Below are 16,518 nucleotides of genomic sequence, written 5' to 3' on the forward strand. Positions count from 1 at the left end.
TGACTCAACAGGCTGAATAGTTTTCCACCTAAGCAACTGTAACTGTTGGGTAGAATGGAGGAGATGACATTCACAGATTTCCCATCCTGATTGAGACTGGGCAGAGGGTACAGTAATGCATCTAGTGTTGTTCTTGAATGACCAACTTGAACTCCCCACCTCCAGTCCCCAGTAATGCTCACTGGACCTCCAGTATCTGTGTTTTATTGACATCACTGGTTTTACAGTGGTTCTGATCCAGTTAGATTCTTAACCACTATCTAACAGGGAACTTGCTGACATTCTTACTGTTACTTCATAATAATGGAAAATATTTATTAAGAATGCACCCAACACTTTGATATCAGAATGCTACTAATGTAGAAATTGAATTTTGTTTGTTTTTTTCAGATGTGGTAAGGGCTTTAAATCAAAACTATTCTTCAGGCAGTTAATAATCACGGTGCATGCTTACTCGTGCTGATTTTTCAATACAGAATCATTCCCGGAACATGCAATCGTTCAGTTTATGTGTGGGTGTAAGACCCTTGCCATGCATGCTATTGAAAGGGCATATTCAGTTGTCATCAGTTTTGGGCTTTGAAACAGATTGACCCTCTAGCTTAGTGGAAAAGTATTTTGGCTGGCATGGTATGATAGTAGCCAAGAAGAAACCAGTTGCCAACATTTGGTCCAAACTGTGCTAACTCAGGAAGACCAGTACCAGAAAACAGCCCAAGGTACACAAACAGGGAGCGGACATGGTCTTGTCCACCTTGCTCTCAATCCTGAGGTAGACGTGGTGGATGGAGCCTGAGGCTTGCGACAGATCATCACTGGAGGAGTGCTTGGCAGATTAACTGAGGTGAGATATAACTGGGCAATCACTAATCCCATTAAGATGTCAGATACATTGGACAATAATTAGAGATAATCGAGTGATCAAAAATAGTTCCAAATTTTGATAAGCAGATCTCCTGTCACAAATAGATTTTAAAATAATCATAAGCACCATTAATATTTAAATATAAATTTGGGAAATGAAACTACTTAAAGACAATTCAAGGGCCATTCTCTTCATGAAGAAAATATTTAAATATTTTCTTGTGAAAGAACTATAATTGTTGCATAACTTTAGATATCATAAAAACTGTTGGATGTTTGCAGACAATTATTTTGTGGAAAAAAATCGTACCTTTCCCCACTACCAGCCCCTTGCCCCTTCAACAAATGAACATGCCCAGTAAATGCCACAATTGACAAATGAAGCCGAGACATAGACTAGAATAATTGAAACACAAAAGAGAGACTGAGACAGGGTACATACACTGAGGTTATTCCCACGGTTCCGCACTTTTCTCCTCTGCTAACAGCCACACAAGAGAGTGCATATTGAGAAGAGCAGGAAGTAAAAACACAAGACAGGAGAGAAGGCAGCGACAGGACAGACGTGACAGAAAATGGTCGCAGGAGGGCCCCCACATCGAAATGGCAGCAACGAGGATGTCCAGAGTGTGGAAAGAAGGGTACAGATAAGGACTCAGTTGGTTTTATTATTAAGTAACAAAACAAAGGAATGGAAGGAAAAAGCACAAAGGTACAACAGTTATACAATAAGCAGATAGAGCAGAATAGAACACACTAGACATTTTCATAGGTGTCAAAAAGAAGCTGATTGACTGGACTAACAGAATTTCTCCAAGTTGGATAAATGACTTTTTCTTGGGGGAGGGAGGATTTCCTGTATTTAAATCTATGAGATCATTTAAGTCCACCTGAGAGAGCAGATGAGGGAGGAAACCAGAAGGGCCAATATTATTTGAGTTCCACAATCCAACATACAGTATTTTTACATCATAGTTCACTAGGCTGCTTAAACAGTTCTATATATTTTCCCTATTAATCCTCAAGTACCTCCCTGAAAAATTTCATTAATTTCCTCTTGCTCCTCTGAGTACATGGTGACAGCTGTATACTTTTAACCCCTCATAGTATATCCAAGGAGCATTACATACTACTGAAGTACTTTTTGACATATTGTTGCTGTTATAGGAAATTGCAGACTTTGCAATCTCCTAAAGGTAGCAATGTGATAAATTCCGATAATGATACTTAGTGATAAATACTGGTTCTGGGAGAACTGTGTCTGTTCTTCCCTAAAATAATATTGTGTCCATTGAAGAGAGCAGACAGGGCTTCAGATTCATATCTCATCCAGCAGATGGCATTTCTGACAGTACTGCCTTGATTTCTGTATTTTGAACCCATAAGCTTGCAACCTACAGTGGGACTTGATCCCACAACCTTGCAACCTAAAGTTTTGGTACACAGATGTGAAGCAGGCAGGAAACTATGTAAAAATACATTTCTCCACATTTGGTATTTCAGTCAAAGAATGAAATAATGTATATGATAAAGTTGGATATCAGGCACAGTCGCATCAACATTTATAGGGGAGATTTCTATTATATCCACTGGATTTCTCCACCTAACAAGATTCTGAACTAAACCCCTGCCTGCTGAGCATGAACCATCTCTCACTATTAATTCATAGAAGAGCAAGAGAGTTCAATATTGTTGGAACCAGTTTTTTTTTACTTTTAATAAGTTGAATTAATTGTAGTTTTTATTGTAGTTTCTTTCTTAATGACATAATTTATATTTTTAACAATTTGTATCTTTAACAAACTTGTATTTTTCATAATATGTGGTAGTTTGTCTCCACTTACTGGCAGAAGGCAGTATAATGGTTTGACATTTTTCATTTTTAATTGGCTAAATATTAGCATATTATACATGTGTAATAATTGTTTTAATTCTATAGCCTCTTAATTGATTTTTTCTACCTAAGGAATTTGTTTTTTTTGAGTATATAGGCTTTTCAAAAGCACCATATTGAGCCAATAGGCTGGTCCTGGACTTATTTCCTGGCATTTACATATTACTATTTAATTATTTATGGTTTTATATTGCTTTATTTATATTCTATTCTTGGTTGGTGCAACTGTAACTATGACTACTGGACAGCTTTAATTTCTTATCTTTCATCTGCTTTGTATCAGTGTTCTTTTGATTGCTTAGTAAATGTTACTTTGTTTAAACTTTTAAAAAAATGATCATGAAGAATCAATGAATCAAAGTTTCTCACTCATTCCTGGATTCCTAAAAGAATCCAGGGATTGAAGATAACAGAACTGACAATGTTGAACCATCATTGGACATAGAGCTACTTTACATAGCTGCTTGCAGGAGCTTGCAAAATTATAGCAGTAAATACATTTCAAAAGTACTTCATTGGTTATAATGCTTACTTTCCTAACAGACTCCAGAGAAAAAGACAGTTTAAAAACCGAAATCACTGAACAATGTGATAACCCAGAATGATAGTTCTTCTCTAATTTCGAGTTGTTGGAGGTAATTGTAGAGGTAATTGCTTAGAGCAAACTAGAACAGATAATTCGTGCATTCCTGTTCTTAGTGACAAAGGTGTTTTGTTTTGGCTGAACCAAAATTCCACTGTTGTCTTTCAGTGTCTCTTTGTGCAGACAGTGCAGGAGATGTGCTCTCCAAACACTTCTTTCTTAATGCCGTCAACTTCTCGAAGTGTGTGGGAAATCCACTGCAACTGGAATGTTCTTCCTATTAATAAGTGGTGGAGATTGTGGGTTTGGGAGGAATATTGAAGTTAGTATCTCGTAATTTCATATGCTCCCAAACTTACCTTCTCTGATACAAATCCGTATCAACAATTAGTGGGTTGTGATTCAGCTGTCTAACCTTTGGACACTGACTTTCCCCCACTCTCTCTCCTTTGTAAAACCAACCTTCTTCATCAACTTTTTGCTTACCTTCCAGATAATTTTTGCAAGTAGCGTGATTAATAATATTTTACAACACAGATCAAACTAATATACTCTCTATTAATGAAGATAATTGATATAAGAAGGGTACTTAATGAGACTGCTCCAGCTAGTCCTAGCTTTAAAATTAACAGCCCATTGGAGGAAATTGTGACTATCTAGGTAAGCACCTTAATTGGCATGGACTCATTGCACTGAAGGGCCCATATCTGCTATATTGCTCTATGACTAATTATAACTGACTATGGTAGCAATTGCATTGTGGTAATGAGTTTCAAATTTCTCCTGTACACTAAAACATTTGACATGAAATGTTGGAGTTTTGTGTGTGGAAGCTTTTCCTAACTTTTGAAAGATCTAGTTCTGATTTTTTATACTCTGCTCTGAATCTTAATCTCTTAAAACAATGGTAATACTTACCTTAGCCTATTATGTCCTCACATTAATCCTTTTCCAGATTCCAAGGAAAGGAACCCTACTTTAGGGAACTTCACTTTTATGGTGAATACCATGGGACCCCCAAAATTATGATCTCCTCCTGTTCTGTTAATCTTGTGCAACGATTACATTGTATGAAAGAGCGGATTGTGGACTTCAGGAAGAGTAAGACGAAGGAACACATACCGGTTCTCAGAAGAATCAAAAGTGGAGAGAGTGAGCAGTTTCAAGTTCCTGGGTGTCAAGATCTCTGAGGATCTAACCTGGTCCCAACATATTGATGTAGTTATAAAGAAGGCAAGACAGCAGCTATACTTCGTTAGGAGTCTGAAGAGATTTCGCATGTCAACAAATACATCTGTAGAAGATTTTGAGTGTACCGTGGAGAGTACTCTGACAAGCTGCATCACTGTCTGGTATGGGGGGGGGGGGGGGGCTACTGCACAGGATGGAAAGAAGCTACAGAGAGTTGTAAATCTAGTCAGCTCCATCTTGGGTACTAGCCTACAAAGTACTCAAGACATCTTCAGGGAGCAGTGTCTCAGCAAGGCAGTGTTCATTTTTAAAGACCTCCAGCACCCAGGCATACTTTTTTCTCATTGTTACCATCAGGAAGGAGGTACAGAAGCCTGAAGGCACATACTCAGCAATTCAGGAAAAGCTTCTTCCCCTCTGCCATCTGATTCCTAAATGGACATTGATCCCGTGAACACTACCTCACTTTTCTAATATATATTATTTCTGCTTTTTGCACAATACTTAATCTATTCAATATATGTATACTATAATTGATTTACTTATTTATTATTATTTTTTATTTTATTTATTTTTTCCTCTTCTATATTGTGTATTGCATTGAACTGCTGCTAAGTTAACAAATTTCACGTCACATGCTGGTGATAGTAAACCTGATTCTGATTTTGAACAAGTGGTGAGGAGGTCTGTAGTGACATGCTACTTCCAACACAGCCTGCAGATATTTCTCCATAGTTATTTAGAATTAGGCAATTTGGATCTATGACCAGCAAGAAATTTGTTTGGACTAGCCTCACGCACTTACTGAATATGCATAGGAAGCACACTATTAAAAATCTCAAGTACTAAATGAAGAAAAAATATTCTGTACCAGTCTTTCAAAGAGGCTACTTTGAAAGACTGGTACAGAACATTCACTGAGGCATAATCTCAGAACAGATTGTTCCAGCAATGTACGTTTTGGTTGTCAATATTTTGAAGGGATTCTGCTTAAGGTAGCAAAAAGTTGACCTAGATATCTCTTTTTTTTTAAACCAGTGTGTATCTACATACGCAATGGGTTTATGATAATTCAGATGTATTAGCATCTTTGGGAGTCTTATGTAAGAGGTTATTAAGATGAATTCTATGTTTGATTAGCATCTTTGGGAGTCTTATGTAAGAGGTTATTAAGATGAATTCTGTGTTTGATTTAAAGAAAAAATACAGAGCCACAAGATCCTTTGAAGGTAGGGCTTCCCCATTTGAGAGTCCTTCTCTCCCTTCTGCTCCATGTTGTAGGATGTCCTGGTTGGCAAGCCCACTCTTCATCCGCCCTTTCATAACCTATCTCCAACAGTTTGGAACTCGAAGCCCCCATGACTGTTCACTGCATATGGTTGACGGCTCCACACAAGATTCTGCTGACTTCTCACTACTGCGGTTTAATACTTCTCTCCTTGTGGTAAACTGTGTATGTGTTGTAACTGGGTTAACTGTCTGGACACGCCCCTCTGCTGACTGCCCCTGTGGCTCCTCCCACAGTTCCTGTATAAAGGTGTTTCACCTTGCCCCTCCCCCTCAGTCCAGGGGCAGACACTCACCATGGAGGTCGTATTGTACAGTGAATAAAAGCCTTTCGGTATTTTACCTAACCTCAGTCTTTTGGAGTTATTGAAGTTGCTTCACTCCTTATCCTCAATTTCCATTCAACTCTCAACAAACCTGCACATAATTAGTGATCCTCCTAAACAAGTCAGGTGTGGGATTTCAGATAGTAGGGTTTCTGTGCATGCCATACAGATGCATGAGTTTGGCAGGGCAATCATTTGAGTTGAATGAGGAATGGAGTCACAATCCCAACATCACAAAAACCACTAAAATATGCATTTGGAAATTTTAAACACTTCGGCAATGGTACTGCTAAAGAAAACATCAGAATGAGCTCAAATTTTCAGTTGTGGTTTTTGAATCCTTTATCTAGAATGATGAGGATCCTCCCTAACAGAAATGTACAGAAGTTATGTTGAAATGCATTCAGCAAAAACAAAAGGGCTGTATAATTTCTATTCTGCATAGCCCCATGCATATGAAATGCTAAAATAATGCAAACCATATCCATAATTTGATAGGCCATTCACTCGCTACTGAGTTAGAAAATTGTGGCTTCAAGTTCTACTCTACAGATTGACTAGTGCCACTATGTGACAGCACTAGTAACCTGAGTTCAATTTTGATCTATGATCCTGTTTGGCGTTTGTATGTCTTCCTCATGAGCATGTGGGTTGCCCCCAGTTCTCTAATTTCCTCCTACATTACAAAGATGTACTTGATAGTAGGTTATTTTGTGCTGTAAGTTATCTCTAGTGTAGGTGGGTAGTAGCAGCATCAGAATGAAGATGATAGTCATGTGAGAATGAACATTACCAGCATTGACACTGTAGACTGAGTAGCCTCCTGTGAAATAGGGAAATCTGAAATGTGGGAAAAATCCAGCCTGCTAGTGCAATTGTAGTGTTGAGGGAGGTCAGAAATGTTTGGGTAATTTGTTAAATGTCTTTGTTGGAGATAAATGATCCCATGGAACCTTGCTAATGAAGAGCAAGGGGGATTATCCTACTTACCTGTTCAATTATTCATCTACTAGATAACGTTATGAAAACAAATCTGGCTGTTATAACATAGCTGTTTGTGGAAGCTTGATATGCTCAGATTGGCAGTTATCACATTGCAAACCATACTCCATTAGATGTTAATCAGTTTGCTACATACATCCTCCTTAATGTAAGACTGAGTTCAGTTGTGGTCAATTCAGGTGTCTGGGTCAGAACCTGCAATAAAGTGTTTGAGAACTATCTTAAGTACTGACACATACTCTTGTAAGAGCTTGCAAGTCCAGAACTCCAAAGTTGGGAAATGGAGCAGTTGTAGCTACGAATTCTCTGCCATGGTGGAGACAAAGCCAAGGTTAAGAGAGAAAGGAAAACATCTTAGGAAAACTGTTGTGAAAAATGTTCCCATAGGGGCAGAGATGACAGAATGAGAGGAACCTCATTCTCCCAGTTTTTACTAGTTTACAGACCTTTCAAGTGTGTTTGTTCCTTTTCTCACATTTCTGCTCTTACTCTTACTCAGAACAAGAGGGTTTCTCTTATCCTTACCTTCCATCCTACCAGCCTCCACAATCAATGAATAATTTTCCATGATTTTCCCCTACTTACAATGTGATGCTATCATGTACCCTCTTCTCCCTTGCACGTTATGCATTTCCTCTGCATCTCCCTAGTTCACTCTTTCTTGTCCACAACACTTATCTCAGCATTTTTCCTTGCACCCAAAAGGGACTCAACATTGCCCCTTTCACTTCTTCTCTTCTCACCATCCAGAATCCCTTTTATGGAGAAGCAGCAATTTAATTGTATTTTTTACAATGTAATGTATTGCATTTAATATTCATAATGTAATCCCAATATTAGAGGAATGCACTTTGGCTGACTGCTGGGAAGAATGCTTACATTCATTTCTTGAGGGTGTTCCTGAGCATCTAGTTATGTATCATTTGAATTTTCCGTCCTATTCCCATCAACATCTTAAACTGTTCCAAAAAAAGCCTCCTGTAAACTTGAGATTCAGCCTCTCATCTAACAGTTAATGCCATTAAAGCCCTAGTCAATTTTAAATAACGGGGCATTTCAGTTTGTTTTAAACTGGTCAGTTCTGGTGAAACATCAACACAAGTGTTTCCAGCAACTAAAGTATTTTGATATCTCATGATTACATCGTTCCTTTATTTTCATTTTCTTCTCTCATTCATCATCTTCTATTTACATCTCCTCCAGAGATTTGATGAGATTAATAATCAGCACCCTCTGTTGGCCAGCACCACCATCACTTGTGTCTTTCAGTCTCTTTTGATCAACACCCAATCACAGGCATTTCTTTTAGGTTCTCCACACTCCCTTCCTTCTCTGTAAATGAAAATATGGTTTATTTCTAACTTTTTCTGGTTCTAATGAAAAAAAATTGAACTGTTAACTGTTTTTTCTCTTAGGTACTGCCTGACCTACTGAGAAATTTGAGTATTTTCTGTTTTTATTTCAGAAGGTAGTAATTCTGAATGATTTAGCAGGGATTTGTCACAGTACTTTTGATCCTTACATGTCATTGTAACCTTACCATCATCACTTATCATAAGACTTAACAGTTAAGTATTGGCATCTGGCCCTTCAGACCTGTTCAGTCATATCTGAAGGTTATGCCTTGATCCCAATGTCCAGTGCTATTTTCATATCCCTTTATGTAAGAGGTGACATAGGATCAGAAGGTGCAGAATCTTTATGGGTTGAGCTAAGAAATCACAGGGGTAAAAGGCCCCTGATGGCAGTTGTATACAGGCCTCCAAACAGTTGCAGTGATGTGGAGTACAAATTACAACAGGAAATAGAAAAGGCTTGTCAGAAGGGCAGTATTATGATATTTGAGGGGGATTTTAACATGCGAGTGGATTGAGAAAATCAGGTCGGCACTGGATCTCAAGAGAGAGAATTTGTAGAATGTCTGTGAGATGGCTTTTTAGAACAGCTGGTTGTTGAGCCCACTAGGGGATCGGCTGTACTGGATTGGGTATTGTGTAATGAACCGGAGGTGATTAGAGAGGTTGAGGTGAAGGAACCCTTAGGAGGCTGTGATCATAACATAATTGAGTTCACTGTGAAATTTGAAAAAGAGAAGTCGAAATCTGATGTGTCGGTATTTCAGTGGAGTAAAAAAAATTATAGTGGTATGAGAGAGGAACTGGCCAAAGTTGACTGGAAAGGGACACTGGCAGGAGGGATGGCACAGCAGCAGTGGCTGGAGTTTATGTGAGAAGTGAGGAAGGTGCAAGACAGGTATATTCCAAAAAAGAAGCCATTTTTGAATGGGAAAAGGATGCAACCGTGGCTGACGAGAAGTCAAAGCCAGAGTTAAAGCAAAGGAGAGGGCATACAAGGAAGCAAAAATTAGTGGGAAGACAGAGGATTGGGAAGTTTTTAAAAAGCTTACAAAAGGTAACTAAGAAGGTCATTAAGAGGGAAAAGATGAATTATGAAAGGAAGCTAGCAAATAATATCAAAGAGGATACTAAAAGCTTTTTCAAGTATATAAAGAGGAAAAGACAGGTGAGAGTAGATTTGGACCGATAGAAAATGATGCTGGAGAAATTGTAATGGGAGATAAGGAGATGGTGGAGGAACTGAACGAATATTTTTCATCAGTCTTCACTGAGTAAGACATCAGCAGTATACCAGACACTCAAGGGTGGCAGGGAAGAGAAGTGTGCGCAGTCACAATTACGACAGAGAAAGTACTCGGGAAGCTGAATAGTCTAAGGGTAGATAAATTTCCAGGACCAGATGGAATGCACCCTCGTGTTCTGAAGTAAGTAGCTGTGGAGATTGCAGAGGCATTAGTGATGATCTTTCAAAAGTCGATAGATTCTGGCATGGTTCCGGTGGACTGGAAGATTGCAAATGTCACTCTGCTATTTAAGAAGGGGGCAAGGAAGCAAAAAAGTAAATTATAGATCTGTTAGCTTGACATCGGTGGTTGGGAAGTTGTTGGAGTCGATTGTCAAGGATGAGGTTACGGAGTACCTGGAGGCATATGACAAGATAGGCAGAACTCAGCATGGTTTCCTTAAAGGAAAATCCTGCCTGACAAACCTCTTACAATTTTTTGAGGAAATTACAAGTAGGCTAGACAAGGGAGATGCAGTGGATGTTGTATATTTGGATTTTCAGAAGGCCTTTGACAAGGTGCCACACATGAGGCTACTTAACAAGATAAGAGCCCATGGAATTACGGGAAAGTTACATATGTGGATAGAGCGTTGGCTGATTGGCAGGAAACAGAGAGTGGGAATAAAGGGATCCTATTCTGGTTGGCTGCCGGTTACCAGTAGTGTTCCACAGGAGTCCATGTTGGGGCCGCTTCTTTTTACGTTGTACATCAACGATTCAGATTATGGAATAGAATAGATGGCTTTGTGGCTAAGTTTGCTGATGATACGAAGATAGGTGGAAGGGCCGGTAGTGCTGAGGAAACAGAGTCTGCAGAGAGACTTGGATAGATTGGAAGAATGGGCAAAGAAGTGGCAAATGAAATACAGTGTTGGAAAGTGTATGGTTATGCACTTTGGCAGAAGAAATAAACGGGCAGACTATTATTTAAATGGGGAGAGAATTCAAATTTCTGAGATGCCACGGGACTTGAGTCCTCGTGCAGGATACCCTTAAAGTTAACCTCCAGGTTGAGTCGGTGGTGAAGAAGGCGAATGCAATGCTGGCATTCATTTCTAGAGGAATAGCGTATAGGAGCAGGGATGTGATGTTGAGGCTCTATAAGGTGCTGGTGAGAACTCACTTGGAGTACTGTGGGCAGTTTTGGTCTCCTTATTTAAGAAAGAATGTACTGATGTTGGAGAGGGTACAGAGAAGATTCACTAGAATGATTCCAGGAATGAGAGGGTTAACATATGAGGAATGTTTGTCTGCTCTTGGACTGTATTCCTTGGAGTTTAGAAGAATGAGGGGGGACCTCATAGAAGCATTTCGAATGTTGAAAGGCATGGACAGAGTGGATGTGGCAAAGTTGTTTCCCATGATGGGGGAGTCTAGTACGAGAGGGCATGACTTAAGGATTGAAGGGCGCCCATTCAGAACAGAGATGCGAAGAAATTTTTTTAGCCAGAGGGTGGTGAATCTATGGAATTTGTTGTCACGGGCAGCAGTGGAGGCCAAGTCATTGGGTGTATTTAAGGCAGAGATTGATAGGTATCTGAGTAGCCAGAGCATCAAAGGTTATGGTGAGAAGGCCGGGGAGTTGGACTAAATGGGAGAATGGATCGGCTCATGGTAAAATGGCGGAGCAGACTCGATGGGCTGAATGGCCGACTTCTGCTCCTTTGTCTTATGGTCTTATTCCCTTAATGTCAAGGTTGAATAACCTTGGGAGGAGAAGATGGCAGCACGCCTGCGTGTGCGCAGCCCTCCGGTGAAAAATGATATCGTATCTGTTAAATAGGGGCCGTGGACAATTCTGATTTGATGGAGAATGGACGTGAAAGCACAGAGGAACATCTGGAGAAATTTCTGAAACTCTTGTTAGCTGCTGTCGTTACTGCGTGGTCGGGAATCTTTCGGAGGGTAGGCCTCAGAATCCCCGTCCTTGCCTGCTTTTGGCGACCGAGAAGGAGGTCAAGTTGTTCGGACAGAGATGGCGCTCAAGTACTCTGTGTCGGAGAGCTGATCAGAGCTCGAAGTTTTTGGATGACTCAGAGTCGGATTGTGGTCGGCATGGCAGGGAGAGTTTTTCTTCCTTCTCCAGTCTGCGTGAGATGTGGGACATTTGAGAAACTTTGAACTTTACTGTGCTCATGGACTTCTTCATCAAGTTATGGTATTGTTACACTGTTGTAACTATATGTTATAATTATGTGGTTTTGTCAGTTTTTTCAGCCTTGGTCTGTCCAGTGTTTTGTGATATCACACCGGAGGAAATATTGTATCATTTCTTAATGGATGCATTACTAAATGACAAGAAAAGAGAACCACGTGTCTTCATAATCTAAATTCAATGTGCATGCCTGTATAGCTCTCTGGAATGGTGAACTCTGGAGATTTAGTTCTTGCTGACTGAAGAAATTTCTCTACCTCAGCCCTAAATAGCCTAAATTTAATACTTCAACTCTGATAGCTGGTTCTAGACTCCTCAACCAGTGTGAATATTCTCCTTGTAGTCGCCCTATAAAGCCATAAAATTGGGGGGGGGGTGGAAATCAAGTTTCAGTGACTAACTTCTCAAATTTCTAAATTTAATGGAATATGGGCCCAGCTGATTCACCCTCTACTCACGTGGCAAACACATCATGCCAGGAACAATCTAGTGAATCTTGCACACCCTCTCCATTATGTACATCCTTTTTTAGGTAAGAAGATCACACTGAACATCATACTCCAGGTATAGCTTCACTAAGGTACTACTTAGTTACACTGATATGCTTCTGTAATAAAGACTGACATTATATTTGCCTTCCTAATTGCTTGCTGTTCCCAATGATGTGCATACGAGGTCAACTGGTCTATCTAAATATCAACATTTCATTTAAAAATTTACTCTGCTTTCCTTCCATGCACCAAAATGAAATAACTCACTTTCACATTATATCCCATTTGTCATAGTACTTGCCCATTTACTTAATTTAATTTATTTTAAACTAGCATACTCTTAGTTACTCACAATCCCAGCTAATTTAGCATCATCATTTGGAAGTATGACGTTTTATTCTATCAACCAAATTAATTAAAATAGTTTGTGAATTGGTGGGTCTGAGTGCCTATCTGTATGGTAACTCCAGAGTTATAGCCTAGCACTCTAGGAAATGTACATTTATTCCCTCTGATGTTGGTCTAACAGGTGGTCAGTTCTCTGTTTCTTTTGTTTCTTCTTGATTGTAGTGTTACATTTATTGGCCACCATCTGAGTGGATTATTAGTTACTGAAGGCCATTCACCATGTCAGAAGTCTAGTCAAACCTTAAGTGTCCTCTGTCAATCATCACAAAACAGATGCTTATCACACGTTTAATGTTGGTAAGTAGGACGCTTTCCCTATTGTAGGAATGTCTGTGAAACTAAAAAAGAACTGAAAACATGCTGAAGGGAAAAAAGCAAACAATTTCTTTTTTAACTCTAACAATCATCCCACTTTAACTCTTTCAGTGTTGCATTTGCCAAGGAGAACACCTTTATTTAAAAGGAGTATTCCTACTCTTGGTTGTATTCCTATTCAGCATTTGAGATCTCACTCTTTCACTGCATAAGTCAGAGTTCAGGTCTCAATGCACTGCACTAAAATGTTGGTTCTCTGCTTGGCTTGACAGGTGAAATTTTCAACAAAAATTTCCAAAAATCAAAATATCTTCCCAGATAGACCCAGCTAATGCTCTCCCTACAAATCAATAGTTTCCAGTAGAAATTGTATTCTATTTCTGAAGTTGAATTCCACCAAAATCAAGAGCGTAACATTTCTGAAGTGAAAAATAACCTGCCAGAAGAACTTAGCAGGTCAAGCAGCATATGTGGAGATCAGTTTTTTGGGTCAAAGCCTGAGGCAGGATTTTGACCTGAAATATCGACTATTGCTTTACCTCAACTAAGTTCCTCCAGATTTCATCATCTTTTGATGCTGTTTGACGGCTCTGAGCCTGTACTTGCTGGAGTTTAGAAGAATAAGTTGGTGATCTTATTAATACCTATTGAATATTGAAAGGCCTAGATAGAGTGGATGTGGAGGAGATGTTTCTTATAGTAAGGGAGTCTAGAACCAGAGGGCAGAACCTCAGAATAGAAGGATTTACCATTAGAACAGAGATGAGTTACAGTTTCTTTAGACAGAGGGTGGTGAATCTGTGGAATTCATTGCCACAGAAGACTATGGGGCCCAGTCATTGGGTATATTTAAAAGTGGAGGTTGATAAGTTCTTAATCAGTAAGGATGTTGAACGTTATGGGAAGGAGGCAGGAGAGGGATAATAAATCAGCTATGATGGAATAGCAGAGCAGCCTTGATAGGCCAAATGGGCCAATTTTGCTCCCATGTCTTAAGGCCTTGTAGTCTTATCTGCTGTCTCTTGTGTCTTCAGATTTCAGAAGTGAATAGCAATTTGGGAGCTGCTGCCTAATCCTAGTTATTGAGGATAAATTCCTTCCCATTTATTAGTTTCTAGCTTTTGTGGGCATAAACTGAAAGAACAATTCCTTTCGGCTTATTTTGGAACCTAATGATTTCTCCGGTAATGCTTTTGGGTGTGTACTCATTGGCATAGGTCACATTGAAAGAGTTATATTAATGGCACGCGATAGAGGACGCAGCAGAGTAAGTCTCACTGAGCTCACTTGGTTCCCTGCTGGTAGTCGTGGCATGGAGGATGCTCGACTTTGGCCTTCCATCGGGAGATAATGGTCGCTGTCCGAGTAGGCGTCCCTCCCCATTTCTTGCATCTCCACAGCCTGCAAGACAAAGCCAAATTTGGGGGGGTATTAAAGGGGAGGAAACATCAGCTACAGCTGTACTTGAGTGAGCCAGAAGGCTCCTCGTACTCTCTGCTGCTCCTGAATGTGTGTTTGCCAGGTGTATACTCCATCACCTGCCCAATGTGTTCACAGAAACAAACTTGAAAGGAGAGGGGAATTTTTGATTGGTGCTTCCACCAGATAATTAGCCTGCACACTGATTGTTTAATTTTCATCATTAATGGGAAGTTGGCAAGGCCAGCTTTAGTTGTTCTTTGCCAACTAACAAGGAACGGATGAACAAGGCTATTCAGCCCTTCATGCTTATTCAATGAAATCCTGGTTGACTTGAGATCTAACTTATTACACCCTCTAGAAAACAGGATATGTATTACTTCAAAATTTCCAGTCATTCCCCATTTACTTAGTGCTTGTGGTTCTTGAAGATCCATCAATTTTATATTTAAAATTGACAGCTGAGTCAGCAGTTATTAGGGAATCATGATGCAGCTGTGTTTGTTTCACTCAACTTGGCTGGACCCTTGGAGGAAGAAGAATGGTTGATTTTGCTGCCTTTTGAGAAGGTTTTGTTGAGATGTTTTCTTGAAATGCTGCAGTTCCTAAGGTGATGATAATACTCCATAAAGATATTTCTTGAGTTAATTTTGGAATGAGATATGCAGGATAAAGAAGAACTTTATAGCAATGACATTGGATAAATTTGTAGCAATGAATCAGTATTTTCAATGAGTCTTGTATCCTCACCATCATTTTAATTGGGTGCCTGAACAGGTATAGTCACTGTCATTACTAAGGCCTCGATATTTTCAACTGATTTAACTATTTACAACATATGATAAACTTTTAACTCATTGGCTTTGTAGGGCTATTGAAAATTTCACCATCTTCTATCTTCAGTAATAGTGTAGAACACTTTCAGATCAGGCAAAATGAGGGTTCAATTTGGAGTTATGCTCTCTCCCTTTCTGTCACTCCCACAACCCAGTTGTCCACTATTCTTCATTAACTTTAGTGTTAATATTAGCTCCGTTATGTAAAAGACCCCACAATACTGGTCTGGAGATCACTATGTGGGCTTTCCATAGTGCCTTGGTCCAATTTTTATTCTTGAATCAACATCTCAAAAACTAGCCATCAGTTTATCTAGTCCTAAATTGGCTCATCACCACCTTCTGAAGGGCAGTTAGGGATGAAGATTAAACATTGATCACCAGTGACGTACTGTACATATCCCCAGAAAAGGAATAGTTAAAAACAAAGTTGCCTGCACCATTTTGTGAAACACAAGTAACTACACTTAAAGAAGTACTTCACTGGATGTAAAATCTTCTGGACATCCTGCGGCTGTCAAAGTTGCTACAGAAAGGCAAATCTTTTTGCTTCATTAATTTTTGTCTTTTGCACCCCACTAAAGGATTGTTCTCTCACTTTGACCAATAATATCAATGGCATGTATGTTACAGGAAGAATATGTTGTTTCCTGACATGCTATCCCAAATACCTGAACAAAATGCTTGATGACAATCACCTGCAGTTGTTTTCCTTTCTCTTCTTCACAGCATTCCGGCACTCCATACAGATTTTAGAGTAGTTTGCCTTAACTTTCATTCAGTTTTATGTAATGTATTTGTTGATTTGCATGTGAGTTGCTTTGTGTAAGGGAGACCCAAAATGGGCTGGATGACTGCTTTGTGGAATCCATACAGTGTGTTAGTTCGACTATTACACACCTCTCTCCCTGTCTGAAACACCACCGCTATTCCAATGAACCTTCAAGAGGACCAAAACCTTGTAGGGTTTAGAGGCTCGCATGCCTCGATGGCCTGGAGAGCTATGTTGGCTGGAGTCAGGGCCTTGTGCTTTGGCTGTTGGCAGGGTCTCCTGTTCCAAACAGGTCAAAGGGCAGTGATCCATCGGTCTTCCAGGTTCGGGGG

General features: G+C 39.6%; 1 protein-coding gene across 1 annotated transcript in view; it reads right to left on the reverse strand.

Moving 5' to 3' along the window:
• LOC134339471 (voltage-dependent P/Q-type calcium channel subunit alpha-1A-like) overlaps positions 1–16,518 on the reverse strand; it is a 607,837-nt gene that overhangs the window by 38,842 nt on the left and 552,477 nt on the right. The window contains exon 45 of the mRNA XM_063036009.1: positions 14,447–14,560. Coding sequence (XP_062892079.1) covers positions 14,447–14,560 — 114 coding nt within the window. The remainder of the gene's footprint in view (positions 1–14,446; positions 14,561–16,518) is intronic.

Source organism: Mobula hypostoma, chromosome 29 (assembly GCF_963921235.1).
Source record: "Mobula hypostoma chromosome 29, sMobHyp1.1, whole genome shotgun sequence".
NCBI classification, from domain to species: domain Eukaryota; kingdom Metazoa; phylum Chordata; class Chondrichthyes; order Myliobatiformes; family Myliobatidae; genus Mobula; species Mobula hypostoma.